Source organism: Platalea leucorodia (assembly GCF_965183815.1).
Source record: "Platalea leucorodia genome assembly, chromosome: 3".
Taxonomy (NCBI): Eukaryota; Metazoa; Chordata; class Aves; order Pelecaniformes; family Threskiornithidae; genus Platalea; species Platalea leucorodia.
In genome coordinates this window covers 101,479,315-101,497,947 of record NC_138825.1, presented here as the reverse complement: position 1 = coordinate 101,497,947, position 18,633 = coordinate 101,479,315, and the positions used below count along the sequence as shown (strand labels likewise).

At 39.3% G+C, this 18,633-nt stretch overlaps 1 protein-coding gene across 1 annotated transcript in view; it reads left to right on the top strand.

Moving 5' to 3' along the window:
• Positions 1-18,633, top strand: part of MLIP (muscular LMNA interacting protein) — a gene marked incomplete at its 5' end in the record, with an annotated part of 117,263 nt that overhangs the window by 28,183 nt on the left and 70,447 nt on the right. Inside the window, one exon of the mRNA XM_082305991.1 lies at positions 18,388-18,546. Coding sequence (XP_082162117.1) covers positions 18,388-18,546 — 159 coding nt within the window. The remainder of the gene's footprint in view (positions 1-18,387; positions 18,547-18,633) is intronic.

The window sequence follows — 18,633 nt, the reverse complement described above, 5'->3', positions numbered from 1 at the left end:
ATGTTCTTATTATGGTCTTTTTTTTCTTGAATGATTCAATTTTCCTCAGAAAATTTTAAGAACTTTTTAATGGTTCTTAAAATATTCTTCATTCTCAACAGAGTTTAGTTGAGTGTTTGAAAAACTTTTACATTTGATGGCAAGAACTAACAGCAAACTAACATTTGGTGGCTTTTTGTGCACCCTCTTTTGCTGCTACATGAGTAAGCTGGCATTCTTTGCAAATTCCTCAAAAATATTGTGCCTTTATTTTATTTTATTTTATATTTCATTTTTCAATGATCAGATTGTTATTTTATAATGAAAAAAAAAAAGTTTGTGTATTGAACCAGCACTCATTAGGCTCCCAGAAGGTGTGTGTTTGATAACTTGGTTAGTAGACTTGTGTGGGTGCTGCAAAAGTGTGAACTCAATCTGCACAGAGAAGAAACATGAAGCCTTACCAGAGGGTTTACCTTGCCAGTCAGTTGCTGTGAGGGATACAGTGTATAAAAATTCTTACCCAGAATATACTTTCTAAGTAAGTGTGTATTTATATACTAGTTGTTTTAAAATGGTGAGAAACAGCAAAAAAAAAAAGCTAAATATAGTAGAAGTGATGCAGAATTCAATGCTACTGACTAAGAAATCTGGCAAAAGAGTTTTTCATGATGTTTCAGGCTTGTTTTACCAGATAGGAGAGGTCACATGATTGCAAGTGCTCATTAACACATTCAAATGAGTTATCCCTTGTTAGCGAAGACACATTTTCACACTGGGATGAAGTAATGGTAGGCTATTTAAATAAACCCATTTTCTTTACGGTCATTTTTTTATTTTGCAGCTGCAGATGTCCAACAGCCCATAGATGGTTGGTTCACTATCTGTACCTCCACTGGCAGATAATAACCTTTTAAAATAGACTCACAATCATGCACACATGCTCCAAGAGAGATAAGCTGAGTCTGGATGAGAAAAGCAACTTCTGAAGTGTGCCACTTAGATAATTACGAGGGCTGAAACAAGCTGATGGTTTAGAATTTGATCTTTTGACGTGATACGACATAATTCTTGTGGGACCGTGCCTTTTAACTAGTCTTCATGGAATGAAGTATATTTTTAAGTAGGCAGGTGCAAATGTATCACAGTACATTTTATTTTTGTTTTTATCTGATCTCAAAAACTTTATAAGAACTGGCTCAAAATCTAAATTTTTCTCAGGTAACCCTTAAAAAGTCTAAAGTTTCATGTGACCAAGGCCTAATTTGTTTTAATAGGACAAGTATACAGTCTGCTGACATAGCTATTTGCAAAAGCAAATCCTAAATTCTTGACACTTCACCTCCACCCACGTAGCATTCTCCTGTCTTTCATTTTACAAACACACACACACACACTTTCTACAGAAAGTATGCCAAAAGCCTCTTAATCCTGAATGCTCTAATGAATGTTTCAGGTTCTAGCAATCCAGAGGGAAAGAGTAATGAATAAGAAATAGTTTGTGTCCTATGTAGCAGACAAGCAGCTCTGAAGCAGACCTGATTTTGGGTTTGTAGCAGAAATCCTCTGTATAAGCCTTTTTTGCTGTCAAATTCTGCCAAGAACGGCTGTGCGCCAGTGCAGCCTTAAATCTTGTGTTTATTTATCATTAGTAAGAAGCCAAACAAAAATGCCTGCCAATTACTTCAAATCTATCTGTGACCATGTGCGTTCCTCAAATGCATTGTTTTGGAAGAAGAATAAAGGCTGATGACAACCCTTCAGTCCAGACCTTTCATCTGCAGCCTTCTGGCTTGTTTGTGAACTTCAGGTGTTGCAGTGGGTCTCAGCTGCTCACTGGCGAAAGGCAGGTGCCAGCGAGCGCTGCAGAACAAAAGCTGTCCTCTCAAAGTTGCCTAAAGCTCCTTGCTCGCTCCTCAAATCCTTCACCCAAGGCCTTAACTTCAGGATTTTTGTGCTGATTTCTTCCCCGACCCTGGGAGGTCATATCACCGTTATAATGTTCCATGACTGGGTTTGACGTTTCTAGCTAGGAAAAAACTTTGTCTGAAGGAAAGTTTCAATCTTTGACAATTTGTTTTCTGATGCTAATGGAGGGAGACATCTTTCAAAGCTTGTGCTGAAAAACACATCTGAGAAAGAGACATCTGAAAATAGCCTGGTAGCTGGGGCACTCATCAGTGCTGTAGGAAACTTGGGGTATGTTTCCATCTTGCCCTTCAAAGAGAGGCATGTTAAAAAGCAGTTCTGTCTCTCCATCCTGGTGTTTCCACTAGTCAGTCCACCCTGGGTTCAAGGAAGCCTCCAGCCGAAAAGTGAGTAAAAGCAAATATGTTCTGTTAAAAGATTTTGTTCAATCAAACTGACTTTCTTATGTAGAAAAAATACATAAATGAAAAATTCCTGGTCCACTTCAGAACTGCAAAAGAAATGAGATTTCCTATGTATAATGGCGATGTAGAATCAGCTGAGGCAATACTACATGCAACAAACAGCGTTTGACTTCCACGGAAATTAAAGGCAACCTTTTAAATGAATGAAATTTTACCAGCTACTAGTATATTTGATAATTTCCTGCAAGAATCTTTTCGGGGAAGCAGAGGAGAAATAAGTACTTGGTTCGAGAGGGCTTTTGAGTCACTTCCAAAAATAACTTGTTTCATTTCCTTAACTTTCAAACTCTTTTCTCTGTGCCAATTTCTGGCTAGTTAACAAACAAGACCTATATAGGCAGGGCAGATGCAAAATCAGAGACTGGAGCTGTAAGACATGTACAGCATGAGGTAACTACTTTTTTGGTAAAATGCATGTCATTTATTACACTTCCTTTAAAAGTCAGAGAATGAGCATTTCAGATAAGAGGACTGATCCTGTGGGCACATCTGCCTTGTGCTTTTCTTGAGTGCCTGAGCTCTCCCATTGACCTGTAGTCTCTCCTGTAATCAAAACCTCAGCTGGATAATGTTGGCAAGACTGAGCTCCTAATCACTTTTTTCCTGAAGAAAGAGCTGTAGTCAGTAGGATCATAAAATCTAACACCATGAAAAAGAATTTGACAGAAATACTACAGCAATGCCCTTTTCTTAAAAACAAAGTTAAGACAATTTTAAAATAACCTGAAGCTTTAGTAAGAAGCATGCATAAATACAATTGCATTGGATTGCCGATACATTGCTCTTAAGATGCTGATGCATGACTTACAGGTTTAGGGTTTTTAATTTTTTTTTCTTTTCGTTTGAGACTAGATATACATTTGTATTATGTAAACTTGTGAAGCTGTTCAGAAGACATTGATTATGAAGTTTTCAGATTGCATGATGCCTTGTGCATACAGATATGAGAGCTTTATTAAAAATACTTGTGATTTCTTAATATTGTTCACAGAAATTATATAATCTCTGGGATAAAGAATCCTAGCAAGAGTTATTTGCTGAAACATAAGAAGGAGTTTTATTGAGTCCAAATCTGTTTATTATCTTTAAATCTTCTAACTTGTCAAAACATAGGGTGAAAAAGTAATACATGAGTTATAGGGTCTTTCCCTGCTCTTGGAAATTAAAATTAATATCTCAAAACAACAAACTGATAATGGAAATACTTTACGGTTTTTAACTTTTATATTATCCTCCTAATTTCTATAATTTGAATTGCAATCTTCGTTTCCACCTGAAACACGTTTTTCAGGAAATGGATGAAAAATAGAAAACAATCTCCATTGGTAGCAAATTGTGCATATATAATATTATTTTCCAGAGTTTTGAAGCTGACTCTAACTCAGAGTTGAGTCTCTTTTTGAAATAATGTACATTGCTATAATTGGGAACATGATGATAAATAGTACTGTTCTATTACTAGTAATGGCAGAAATAATGTTTAATTGACATCCAAGATATATTTCTTTCCTTTTAAAAGCTAAGACCAAGTTTAGAAATAGCATCCATTTTCACTCAGTTCTCAGGTAAAATTTCATAGAATCATATAATCGTTTAAGTTGGAAGAGACTTTTAAGATCATCAAGTCCAACCATTAGCCTAGCACTGCCAAGTCCACCACTAAACCATATCCCTAAGCACCACATCTACACGTCTTTTAAATACCTCCAGGGATGGGGACTCTACCACTTCCCTGGGCAGCCTGTTCCAGTGCCTGACTACCCTTTTGGTGAAGAAGTTTTTCCTAATATCCAACCTAAACCACTCCTGGCGCAACTTGAGGCCATTTTCTCTTGTCCTATTGCTTGTTACTAGGGAGAAGAGACCGACCCCCACCTCGCTACAACCTCCTTTCAGGTAATTGTAGAGAGCAATAAGGTCTCCCCTCAGCCTCATTTTCTTCAGACTAAACAACCCCAGCTCCCTCAGCCGCTCCTCATAAGACTTGTGCTCTAGACCCTTCACCAGCTTTGTTGCCCTTCTCTGGACACGCTCCAGCACCTCAATGTCCTTCTTGTAGTGAGGGGCCCAAAACTGAACACAGTACTAGAGGTGCAGCCTCACCAGTACCGAGTACAGGGAGATTTGTACTGAAATTTGACTGATTTCAAGTAACTTTCAGCAAAGAATGGTCTAAAGTTTTTAAAAATCAGCATTTCTTCTGAAGTCTTGCAGGACTGTCCTCAATCCAGACATTTTAGAATACAGCAGTATTCTAAAAGCAAGCAACGTTCTCCCTGAATCTGGCAGCTCTTCTCTTAGGAGACTGCAGAGTCATCAGCCACTAAGGCAAAAGAAGCAAAGGTCTCTTTGAAAGGCTACAGAATTTTGGAATCTAAAACTTATAGCTGGAAGCAGAGGGTATCTGTCTTTACCAAATAAAAAACATAGTATAAGATAACCTTGACTTAAGAACACTCTTAACATTATGAAAATACTAAACCGCTGGACAGGAGGAGAGAAAGAATACGTCTCATGTGGGGTATGTTAGTTTTGTCACTTAATGAACAACTTGAGGGTAACCAGTTCTCCCTGGTGATGAAGGTAGTTTAAGGATCTATATGGAATATACTGGAATTACTGTCAGGGTCAGCCTTGATTATACTGATTTTATTTTGGGGTGTTATAGGAAGTATGGGCTTTGAAATATTTTAGGGTGATAAAAATGTTTATAAAATCTCTCAAATTGTAGTTCTGGCAATAAACGATCTCAATTGCTTCTTTAATCTAAAGCTATGATAATTATATCCATGCGTTCCTCCAATGCTTAGCATGAAGATGTACCATGAAAGTACAAACACGTAGGAATCAAGTACTGAATCTACATTCTTTGTTACTACATGCAAAGGTGTTTTCCATTGCATTGTCACCGGTATTCTTATACTGGGAACTTCTGAAGAAAATCTTGGTAGGAAGTAAATGACAATATGCAGAATTTGTTCATTAAAATTAAGTCACCTGCCCTTTTTATAATACTGTGATCCTTTTGGTTAGTTCTTAGTATCTATAGAGGTAGTGTTATTTACACATTTTCAGCTGAAAGTCTAAAGTATTCTTTATAAAATTGACAGGGTTTTGCTTAAATTTGGAAGACTCTTCTTTAGAAGCCTGACATTAGTAGCATACCTGGTCATGAAGCCAAACCTAAATACACTGTGTTTGCTCACTTTTCTAGAAGTCTGTTTCAGATGTTGTAAACTCTGCCATAACTTAAACGTAGATTGCAAACTGGAAATGGAGAGGAGAGTGACCGAGAGAAACCTAGATGATAAGAGATTAGTAAGGACAACATAAAAAGAGGAAAGAAAGAATCACTGGTCAGGAGATGTGTTAATTGACACTGACATATAAGACCAAGAGCATAGGCCTAGAAAGAAGGAAAACCTGATATTGAAAGTAAACAACATCATTCCTATCTCTGTTCTGGCAGGAATATGACTTGCAGAGCAAAACCAGAACTTGACTTAGGTCAAGATGACCATCTGAATGGGATAGTCCTAGTTATGAAGAGCTGCTTGGCTGGACTCAAATGGGAGCTTTGATAGGTGTCGTATGTCATCCCTAGGTACAGAAACCAGAGAGGTGAGAGTTGTCCTAAGTTAAGGCTGGCACATGCTAACTACGCATGTTACCTTCACCAAAACTAGTCAAATAATGTCATGTGGTTGTAGGATATCTAGGAATATATGGTGAAGAATTTGCCATGGACTGTCAGAATATTTTAGTATAGACAAGGTTATAGGCACTTACTCAGGCCTGCATAGGAAGTCTGAGGCAAAGTATAGATTTCAGTTTGCAGGCTGCCCAGATTTGTTGGCTAAAGAAATTATGCTTGTTCGTGGTACAAAATGTGCAGTCTGCTGTGGAAAATCTACTCCTATTATTTCTCCTACACTCTAAAATATCCGAGGAATGGTACATGACTGTATTTAGCTGAATGATTATGCCAGAGTGCAGAACTCAAAATGTTTTTTTTTTAATGAGACAAAGTCAAGTTTGTAAAATGACAATTCTTCACACAAATGCTTTTTTTTAAAAAAAAATAAAAATAAAATGACTTAATTGAAGCAAGTGTAGCTATTCTTCCAAATAGATAAAGTTGTATGAGAATGACCCTGGCACTGTTAAACATGTGGTGTTCTTGACATCTGGGAAAACTAAGGTTAAATGTTTAAAGAGAGCTGCTTTTTAACGATTAGCACAGAGTAGAAAATGAGATCCTAAGTTTATCATCATGCTCTCCTATGAACGTGCAGATGAAGCCAACAGCCATTCAGCTTTACCTTTTTGTTTGTTAGTAGCTGAGTGCCAGAATAATTACTCTTTGTAGCCAACATTCTTCTGGGCCCACACAGACCTACTCAGAAAACAGCTTATTAAAAGGACCTCTGAAAATCCTTACTGAGAAGGGGAAAATATGACCTCTTCTTCAGTTTTATCACACACATTTCTTCACTGCTTTTTTATGTTCATTTTTTATTTATTTCCCAACTGTGCTCTACATACTACAGACAGCAGCCTGGGGAAAGAGGCATCTGAATTATCTGAGTTTTATTAGCAGAGGACAGGTAAGAATGCTTGTAGACGGGCTCGTATTGATTATTCCTTAAGTCCCTTGCACAGATGACTGTAAAGGGTGGTGTGGCTTCTGATGGGAAGCCTATTGCTGATTAGACAGGATGAAATAATCCATTTCTTAATGATTAAAATACCACTGCCTCCTCCTATGGTTGGTTAAAAAGCTGCAAATTTAGTGTCTGATATTTCCAAAATACTCTGTGTATCCCTAATGTACCATCAATGAGAACTCTGTTCTCTTCCTTACGGAAAGGAGCTGAGGGATCTGGGCTAGCTGGTATTATAAGACTTTTGCTGCTGTCTGCTGGAATGGCAGCAGAAAAAATGACAGCAGATAAACTAGAAGTCCTCACTCTAGTCATACAAGAGTGGATAAAGACTAAGGTTTTAATTTGCACTTCATGAAATCTATGAAAGCGGCTCCTTTTTTTCTGAAATACCTTTTTCTGATTGATCAAAAAACTGATAAATCCAGATGCCAGATGGCTTTTAACATCTTGAAAATCATATTTGAGAGTATGTCATGATCAATTAGTGAGATAGATAACTCTAAATGTGAAAGATGTGCTATTATCTGTCATTGATATGTGGGTGGCAGGTGCATAGCCTTTGAAAACTTAAGCTGTATAGCTCTATGTGTTTGTTTATACCCTTTGGATCCCTGCTCCAAAAATATAGCTCCTTAGCAAGACAAATGCCCAGCCACAAGATGTAGCAGTTTGGGAAAGGAGGTATCTATTGAAAATGTCATGCTTCAGAGATTTAAAAGAAATAAAACTGAAAGCTTTATAATAATAATGGAAGAGTCTGAACACAGGAGACAACTTGATAGAATCTGTGCTGCCAAGAGCAAATCACATCAACTTGTTCTTTCCCCCTGTCAGATCAATTATTTTTAAATAAAAAGTTAATTAATTAAACCAAACTTGGCCAAAATGTTTTAATACTCAAAACCCCTTACTTTTTACAGTTTTCAAAAAGGAAAATATTTTTTTAAAAATTAACCTGAAAAAGCTACCAAAAAATTAAATGTACTTTTAACATTGTTTAGCTGAGAAAAGACAGAATTAATAAAAGAGGGAAATGAGAGGAAAAGGCAACTTTTAAGGAACCAGAAACAGTCAAAATGAATGAGGAGACAGCTGTCAGTGGAGAGCACATGTATATGGTACCTACAGGATGTGCGTGAGTAACAGCATCTTTCTGCTTTTTGGTGTTCCAGTGAGAGCAGGTGGAGCTGGTTGGTTGTATCTGGGGGCAGCAGGCAATGGCAGGAACTATTAACCTGGGGCAGAGAGAACGGGCACGTTCAAGTCACCCACAGGTAGCTGAAGTCTCTGGGTGAGGAGAGACCTCCCGGTGTTTGAAACTGTCTTGTATCCTCTCCTGGAAAGAGGGGGTTTTCTTTGCTGAAAGTGCTGGAAGTGAGAATGAATTTGAGCCTTAACCTGTGGTCCTTCAGGTTTGAGGAGAATTTTTTTAGAGTAAGTGCTACAATACCAGGTGACTGTGGTATAAAGGGCCATGGTTGTTCATTTCTTGATATCAGAGTTGGATGATAGGTGTGTTCACACTCTGTGTTGAAGTGTTTTGGGTAGAATTATACCTGGGGAAACACAGAGAGACTGCCAGTGCAGTTGTGTACGCTGAAATACTGCTGAAGCGCTCTCGCTAACAGCAGGTTCATAGTGAAGCACTGAGAGCCCTGACACCCAGCACGTCCTCATCAGAGTCCATGAGGGATTTCACACACACCTGTTAACCTGGAGCTGTTTAAAGCATATCTTAGCTGCTGTAAAGTGAGGCTGTACCAGTACTCCTTCAGTTGTGTGTAAACAAAGCAGGAAGGTAGTTCTTCAAAAACGAGCAGAAAGGTTGCACAAATGGGAAATGCTCAGTATCTCATCTGCTTCATCCAAATCACTAACAAGCCTCAAGGGAGTGATGAAAGACCAGATACCTTATGCAAGCTAGAGAAACACACATAGAGAGACAAAAATTTGTACTTAATCTAATTGAAGTATTAACAGTATAATCACAGAGTTATAAAGTTGTTAATTCCCTTTTCCCTGACAAGGGGGTCAAGTTGGAGGAGGCACTCATCACAACCAATATTTATCAGAACACTTTTTATTAGCCAAGCTATTATCATTAATAGAATGAGCCTGTTCTTATTAACAGTGGATAACTATTCACACGGTGCATTTAGTTACGCATACAGGTCTCTCATACACTTATGCTCTAACTCATAGCTACCCAGCTGGAGCCACGGTTGGAAGGGCAACCCTTTGTGCAGAAGCAGAAGGTTCTGCTGCTATGCCTTTGGCTTCTAAGTGAGTGCTCAGAAAGTTATGTTAGGGGCCTCTTGTTTCTTTGTTTGTATGTATAATCCCAAAGTCTTTGTCCATGTACAGCAGCTACAGCTGTCTGGAATGGGGTTCGATTTGTTCACTGCCGATGCCAGTGTGTCCTGGTGGTCTTAGGGAGATCGGGCTGACTCTTGGTATTCTGAATTTATCATTTTTTGTGTATTCGACTGGACAACTAATCTCCTGAGTTTATCAGTTTAGAAAAGACTTTCATGCACTACCTCTCATACTTACCCTCTCTTCCATCTACTGTTTTATCTTAGCACCTCCTCATTGTGCTGTTCACACAAATGTACACAAATTCATGTGTACATGGGGCTTATATGATGATTACTAGTCCAACTACAGTGATACTCACACTTAAAGTCCAAATGGTCCAATTATTACAGGTCATTCTCAATAATTATAGAGTTAAAAGTGACCTAGACAAACTTTCTTGTTTCTACCGCTTCTTTTTTTCTACACATTGCTATGGAAGCTGCCAGCATCTCCAGTTGTTTGCAGGGATGTGTATGATGTTCATAGTGGGGCTTATTTCCTCTGCATTTTTAGCCCACTTGAAATTATTTTTCTGTGTTTGTTAACGGTTCACTTGTTCTTTCTTCATTGGCCAGCAAATTCTATGTTATATCCCAATTCTATGGTGTTTGATATGTTTTACATATGCTGGATACTGGTTCTTTGCTTCCTCTGTTGTCCTTAATACCAGCACACAAGGTTGCATTCCTGTAGTGAATAATAACTGATTATTAAAGGTTTGTGCTTGTAGCCCCAGGCACCCCATCTTATACTTGCACTTTCAGGGCTTCTGCTATTATCTTGTACTTGTACTTCTGAAAGCATCTGTTAAAATCCCCTGGTTTTCTTCGGCAGCCTTCAAGCTATGGTTTCCTGATAACATGACATATGTTTTATTAGCACATATATATCCTTTTTCTGGAGTGACTCCATGGTTAGTTCACTGCACGAAAATAATGATCCATTAGAAGACACATGCAGGGATACGTATAGACAAAAATGTGGTGCTGGGCACCACCTGCTTCCAAAGTGTATTGCTTGCAACAGTATCACTGGTGTGTTACCAAACTTGCTTTGCAATGCATCTTTGAAAGGAGAACTGCTGAGGTGCTCATCTGTGGTGGCAGCACTGCGTGGGCTTGATCCTCCTGTGGTGGCGAGGGCAGGACTGGCAGTGCTCAGCAGTGTGGTGGCAAAACCCCACCGCATCTGAGCCTCAGCTCCGTGGGGAGGGAGCTGGTCTGGCTGAAATCCCTCTGTCCCTCAACCACTCAGACATCTTGAGAAACCAAAGGGCAAATGGTTGATCCATGCTGCTGTAAAATTGAAGTTCCTTGCTAACATCAGCCCACAAGACAGATCTCTCAGTTCCAACAGATGTAAGTAGGGATTTATTTCTATTCCCAGTGCTTGATTTGAAAATTACACCTGCTTACTGATAGGTGCACCTTTTGGAAAAAGAAAATGAGGGGAATTATGTCATATGCATTAATGAGACTGTGCTCCAAGACTGCTGTGAGGATGACAGCAGCATTCTGGGACTCTCTTGCAGGGCTGAAATTGCAAGAAACTTTTACAGGAAAAAGAATAAATTCAGGTTAACTTTCAATTTCTCACTGAATAATTGACATGGAGTGTTCAAAAAAGGACTGGAAAACTGGGATCTGTTGTGCCTCGCTGCTGTTATACCAATGTGACTAAGTGGTCTGCAGCTTTTTTGTTGGGCAGAAGTATCATGACATTGCATAAGCATATATTAGGTGTATCAGTGTATGTGAATGTGCATACACCGGTATGGATACTCTACGTAAGAACTCGTAAGTCCTATGACCTTGTAAGGACCTAAGTTTAAGTGCACATATTTTTATGTATCTACGGGCACTGGACTTGGTCTGATGTCTCCCATTTCTGAGGGAGTCTTCTGACCTCTAATGTATTTGATAAGTGGTCCGTGTGCATGCTAGACAGCACCAGTTTTGTTTTTTATTTTTTAATTTTCTGTTGCAATGAGCCTTCAAACTTTTTCAGTCTACTTTTGCCAGTCCTTGACTGCTTTCTATGCAAGACCAGATGGCAAGCCTGGCCATACTGCAAAAAAAACCTGTGCAAGATCAGCAGCAATATTTCTGGGTCGTTTCTGATTGATCCACGCAGTAAAATGAAAGCCGGACAGACAGAAGGAAATGGTGATTACCTGCTGAGGGAGTAGCTGGAGGCAGTCTGGGTGTGGGACTGCCTAGCTGGAGGTTTGTGCATGGGTAATGGACTTTGCAGCTTGGGATGTTACAACAGAGGTGTTTTTACCTTGGAAGGTGTTGCGGCCTAGGAGATTTAGGAACCTGGAGCAAATAAGGGCTTTAAGGGTGTCAGTGATCCTAAAATATGATTTAGAGACCCAGGTCACCTTAGGGTCTAATGATTTCTGACCATTTAGTCAAACTGCATTTAATTAAATCAATTAAACATAACAGGCAAGGCATTTTACCCTGCTTTGCAAAGGAGGAAATGAAAGGTTATCTTTACTTACTTTTCACCATGCTTAGCTGCATATGTGTAGGCCACTATGAAAGAGCAATTACAGTTGTATAAAGTCTGCTGGGCTAAAGAGCTAATTAAAATTATTGTTGAAAAGAAACACTTCAGCTGAATGAGCTCTTGCATTTTAAATAATAGCTTACAATTTTATACTATTATTCATTTGCTCTTTCTAGTGCTTTACACACATTAGTTTTCAAAAGATATTTGTCTGCATATGCGTTTTAGTATGTGGTGCTGTATTGAAAGAAGCAAAAGTGATTTGCTGAAGGTGATAAAATGGGCACATCACAGGGCTTGGGGAAGTTCCTAGACCACAGCTATCATCGGTGGAAATTTTGGCACAATCTTCAGCTGGGCTGTTATTTCATCCTGGACTTTTGGAGTGGATTTAGCTTTTCCCCTGAAGTTTCACGGATAGATACAAAGTCAGTGTTCAGATGATCATCTGCTGCTGTTTGTAAAGGGTTTTAGATAAGACAGAGCTCATATTACACAATAATTAGCTAATCTGTATTAGGTTACTGTGATAGCAATAATAAGTCAGGATATGAAGATATGCTGAAGATTCCTACATCTCATTAACTGATCATTTCATGCGTAGTAGACTAGCCTTGTTCTCTGTCTCAAGGAGGAGACAATGGCTCTTCTGTGTTTTGACTTTAGTCTGAACACAGAAAAGGAGTTTGAGTAGAGGTTACACAACCCAGGCCGTGTTTTTGGATGGCCCCTCTCCCTGCTGGGCGAGCGGCTTTAGCTGTGCTCTGTGTGTTAGAGCTATATTTATCACACAGGAATTGTGGGCATGTGAATTTGTGCTCTGACTAAACCAGTGCGTCAGTCAATGTGTTTCTATGGTATGATGCACATGCTTGTTATTTTGCTATTATTTGTCATCTATTTCCTTTTCTGTCCTTTAAACAAATAAACAGCCTCAAAAGCAAGTACTTGATATTTCAAGAGTAAGGTTTTCTCAGGGTGTCGTTTTATTAGCAAAATGACTTACATTAGCAAATCAGTGGAAGAAGTGGTAATGTGAACCAGCATATTAAATTTCACTTTAGCAATCTGTATTCCAGAAGGAAATCCTGGGAAGCAATCACTGACAATGGGACCTCAATTTAAATTACAAAATAGGCAGTATGCTGAATGTATATAGAGCATGGGAGAGATTAAATAGAAGTGTTCATTTATCTTCATAAGGTAACCGAGACAATAAAAAGTAAGGACTGTAGAAGCTGCAGTAATGAAAACAATAATTAATATAATTTAAGTTACTATCCACAGGGCAGTTCTAAATTGATGGTATTAAGTATGCAACAAACCTGTTTGTAAATTGATGACATAGGAAGTCATGGAAGTCATCTAGAGTAAGTTTCTCCTTTTGAAGCTATTTGACAATGTATTATGCAGCAGCCTATAGCCCCCAATGGATATTCAAAGGTTATTTATATTAAACTCTATAATTTATATTCTTCAAAGAACTAATTAACATGAAAGGATGCAATTAAAAACAATCAATTATTTAATTGTGCATAAAGTTGATTATATTATATAAACCAGAATTCATTAGTAATAACTTGAATAGACATTGCATATGGTATTTTTCTGCCACTGTAACTCTGTTGATTCAAATGAATTACAGCAGCAGGGAATGTATGGCACTGAATTCCTTCTGCTGTTACTATTGGGTCTTGAAAAAGATGGATAATCTGCAAGAAAATTTCACTTATATATTTATTTATATTTGAATTTTAAGGTTATTTTGCTATTATTTACCTCTACATGTCAGAGTGGCTTTTAATAGATGTAATTAAATGCTGAAAGTTCACCCTGTTCATTTCTTTCAGTTCTTCAAGGACAGAAACATCAGCCAGAGAGATATAGTAAATGAGCTAGTATATGAAAAAGGTGCAAAAATCTTTTCTCTACCTTAAAAAAAAAAAAAAAAAAAAGTATGTAATGGTTCCTTCTGCTTCACATTGTCCAGTTAAAACTTAAATTTTAAAATGTCAAAATATTTTTACTTATTTTTCAAAATCTGTAAAATGAAAACAACCACTTAAAAGAGATTTTTAAACAAGAGGTTTTTCTCTTTTGTTTTCCCCAGTGGAAACATTTGGGTTTTCTGACCACTCTTGTGATATTTGCTTGTTGTCTAGGTTTCTGTGATGCAGCCTAGATTGCATGACCAGTTAGTTTTACCTGCTAGAAGTTCCTGTTTCCCACTCGCTATGAGTGAACCTAAGTGGGGCGCATTCCTCCACACTGCCTCACACAGTGTCTGGCAACTTAAAACTTTCTGAAATGCAGTGATTCTGTTTGCTGGTTTATACTTTCTAAACTCCGGGAAAAATAAAATACACTAGGAGAATATAAATAATACTATGCTTTAATGGCATCTTCCACCTGAGAAAATATTCTAGCTTGCACATCTTTATATGTGTTTTCCAGTCTTAGTTTTAGCTTGCAAGCAGTTTTGATGGTTATTTCCACAAATTTTAGGCCAAATACAACAAGTTTTTCTTCGTGTATTCTTTAATTTTTCCATCAAAACAATAAAATTGGAAGTGCAGGATAAGACGCAGTATAGAAGTAGGTGCTGACAAGATCTCCCCATTACTATGCAATGGTCTGGAGTCTCATAACTTGGCTTTTTGTTTGTATTTCCTCGTTATAAATATGCAGATAAAGTACTGGGAGTTTAGCAATGCTAGCACATTTGACTGGAATTTTCTGTTAAACTGTTTGTGTGGGGGCTTGCTATTTGCTCACTTTTTCTTTCTCTCTTCCTTTTTCTTTTATAAGAATATTTTGTGCTCTGACACGAGAATACTTGCTGATGATACAAAACAACAGATGTCAAGTGTCAAAAAAGAGCATGACAAGAGGATGAGGTAGAGGGGGAAAATGTTAGTAAAGACAACCGAGGTAGCCAGAGTCACTAACTGCATTTCCTAGTTAGAGAGAGAAGATGAAAACAGAGCGGCAGACCTGCAGGAAAGCAAAGGCCATCTCTACCTGATTTCAGTGGAGACCCAGGTGCTGTGTAAGACTGTAATGGACAGTGTCAGCTGTACAGCAATCACAAATGCCAATGCACCAATGCACACAGGTGCTCCTGCCTGTGTCCAGGTAATCCTGCTTCTTGAAGAGCACCTTTGGACAGAGCAGGTGCTCGGATGGAGGCTGCATCCCCGGCTGCATTCTGTGGACTGGTGGCTGCTCGCTAATGAGTGTGTCCTTGAGTACTGATGTTACTCTGTTGACTTGTATCAGGAGCACGGACTAAGTGTTGAATGTGCCAGCTATTAATATTTTAAAATTATGTTGCTGCTTTATAAAGAGCAATGCTCAGACTCAGGTACCGTGGCTGCTGAGAGAAGGACAGAACTATGTTGTTTCTCCCTCACACAAAATAACATCCAGAGGTCCTGGCATGGTGCAGTTAGCAGCCACCCTTTTGCTACTGATTCAGGCCATCCATCGTGTGCTCTGGTGCTTGGCCACTTGTGTGAAGTGGAGGGGGGAAATTAGGAGACCACCTTGTCCCTGCAGCCTTGCAGTGCACACCTCTAACTGGGTAGCAATCCTGCAGTGTAACGTAACCTACTCATGTGAGTTTGTGAATGTAAAGGCCCGATATCAGAACCAAGATATCTGCCATTTATTCTGATTTTTCACTTTCAAACATCAAAACACCTTATTCTTTTGGCATTAGAGGTGGACACACGGAAATTTATTCCAGGTAGGTCTGAGAGAGCAGAGTTCTCCTAAATTGTAGAGAAAACAGCAGTTGACAGTGTTTGTATAAATAAACTGCCTCTGTTTTGCTCAAGCTCTCCAGGAGACAGCTGTCAGTGGAAGTAACTAATATTTGCTTAGATTTTTTAAAAACTGGAAATCTGTGTCTATTGTTTTTAATGTTCCAGCCATGAGAAGACAGTCTCACGTGAATGTATTCCATAATCCCACTCTGTTCCATAATTGCTATTTACTTATGGATGCAAATTACAAAGGAGCATAATGAGAACCATGTTTCACTTTAAACAAAAGTAAGCCAAAAAAAAGAGTCAAAGCAATGGTCCTGTTTTTCTCTATGATTGAATACAGTTCAAGGTTCTGCATATTAGAGTTCATTGAAAACACAATTAACTGCCATAGGCTTTAAATCATAGAATGATAGAATGCTTTGGGATGGAAGGGACCTTTAAAGGTCATCTAGTCCAACCCCCCTGCAATGGGCAGGGACATCTACAACCAGATCAGGTTGCTCAGAGCCCCATCCAGCCTGGCCTTGAATATTTCCAAGGATGGGGCATCTACCACCTCTCTGGGCAACCCATTCCCATGTTTCACCACCCTCATTGTAAAAAACTTCTTCCTTATATCTAGTCTGAATCTACCCTCTTTTAGTTTAAAACCATTACCCCTTGCAGTATTGCAACAGGCCCTGCTAAAAAGTCTGTCCCCATCTTTCTTGTAGGCCCCCTTTAAGTACTGAAAGGCTGCAATAAGGTCTCCCTGGAGCCTTCTCTTCTGCAGGCTGAACAACCCCAGCTGTCTCAGCCTTTCCTCATAGCAGAGGTGTTCCATCCCTCTGATCATTTTTGTGGCCCTCCTCCGGACCCTCTCCAACAGGTCCATGTCCTTCCTGTACTGAGGACCCCAGAGCTGGAGGCAGGACTCCAGGTGGGGTCTCACCAGAGGAGAGGAGAGGGGCAGAATCACCTCCCTCGACCTGCTGGCCATGCTTCTTTTGATGCAGCCCAGGATACGGTTGGCTTTCTGGGCTGCGAGAGCACATTGGCAGCTCATGTCCAGCTTTTCGTCTATCAGTACTCCTGAGTCCTTCTCCTCAGGGCTGCTCTCAATCCCTTCATCCCCCAGCTTGTACTGATACTGGGGATTGCCCTGACCCAGGTGTGGGACCTTGCACTTGTCCTTGTTGAACCTCATGAGGTTCACATGAGCCCATTTCTCCAGCTTGTCCAGGTCTGTCTGGATGGCCTCCCGTCCCTCAGGTGTGTCAACTGCACCACTCAGCTTGGTGTCATCTGCAAACTTGCTGAGGGTGCACTTGATCCCACTGTCTGTCATTGATGAAGATATTAAACAGCACTGGCCCCAGTACGGACCCCTGAGGGACACCACTCATCACTGTTCTCCATCTGGACATTGAGCCATTGACCACTCCCCTCTGGATGTGACCATCCAGCCAATTCCTTATCCACTGAACAGTGTACCCATCAAATCCATATCTTTCCAATTTAGAGAGAAGGATATTTTGGGGGACTGTGTCAAAGGCCTTGCAGAAGTTTAGATAGATGACATCCGTAGCTCTTCCCTGGTCCACTGATGTAGTCACTCCATCATAGAAGGCGACGAGGTTGGTCAGGCAGGACTTGTCCTTGGTGAAGCCGTGCTGGCTGGCTCAAATCACCTGCCTGTCCTCCATGCGCCTTAGCATAGCTTCTAGGAGGATCTGTTCCATAAAATCAGATGATAAAATAAGGGAAAATCTATACATTCCATAGTTGTGAATCAGAAAGAAGGATTTTCTACACCAACAAGTAATGGGAAAGTCAGCATATCAGGTTCAGTGGTTTGGGATGTGGTTCCCTCTACTTACCTTGCCAAGGTCTTTGGAGTTCCTCTCCCTGGTATCTGGCAAAGCAACTGAGAGTTTCACCATGGTGTGGGCTTCTTTTTCCTGTCCAGTATCTCCTGTGAAGGAGATGGAAGTGATGGGAGAGTGCTGCCATAAAACTGAACGTTTAGGTGAAATTGCCTTGTCTTAAGGTCTCTTCTCTTCAGTGCATTCAGGCCCTACATACGTGGTCCTAGTGAGAATGCAAGTTGGGGAGGGAGAAATGAGAAGACAGACACAGAAATAGTTGGTGTATGTGGCTGAACAGTCCAGAGAAAACGGGAGAAAATCCTTTCCTTGAATCAGAATTCATCCCAGATGTTGTTCAGAATTAGCTTCATTTGCATTAGAAAATGTAAACATGTTTTGCTTTCTTTTTGCAGTGCAAAGGTTCTTCCAATTTGTTATAAGTTGTTAAGCAAATACTCTAGGGGCTCTATTATGTCCAGATACAGCAGTATAATTACATTGTTGTTCTACTAACGTGGAGTTAAACAAAGATCAAAGCAGCCTTGAAATGAATTGAATATGGTTTTCTGTTTCTGGTATGGAAATTGGAAAGAATAACAAACTATTAAACAAATTTTCTCCTGTCTGCTGTGCCACGCCATTAGAATATATATGATATTTTTGGGTATAACCAAGGCAGTATTATGTCTGTTAAAGAAGACCTTAATATACAATGACCTGTTGAAAAAAAACAATAACCAGTATAGTGAATTATAGACTTGTAAGTTATGTAGATGAAGTAATTAATGTTATTTCAAGTCTGACAAAAATAATTTTTATTTGGACAAATAATTTGAACTAATTATGTGTTTTGTAGGTCACTTCTCAAGAATCTGGAACCAAACCATTGACCTTCACATTTGTACCATCCATTGGAAGACTTCCAACTCATTTTGAGGTTGTAGATGTCTCTAAGTTCCTTGTGACAATTCCAGATGAGCCAAAGGATCTGAGCAATCAAGAAATTATAAATAAGGTAGATTTTTGTTTGTGTTAATTTTTCCACTCTTTCAAAAGATACAGAAAATTTTGTCCTGAGCACCCTGAACTGAAGCTCTTTCCC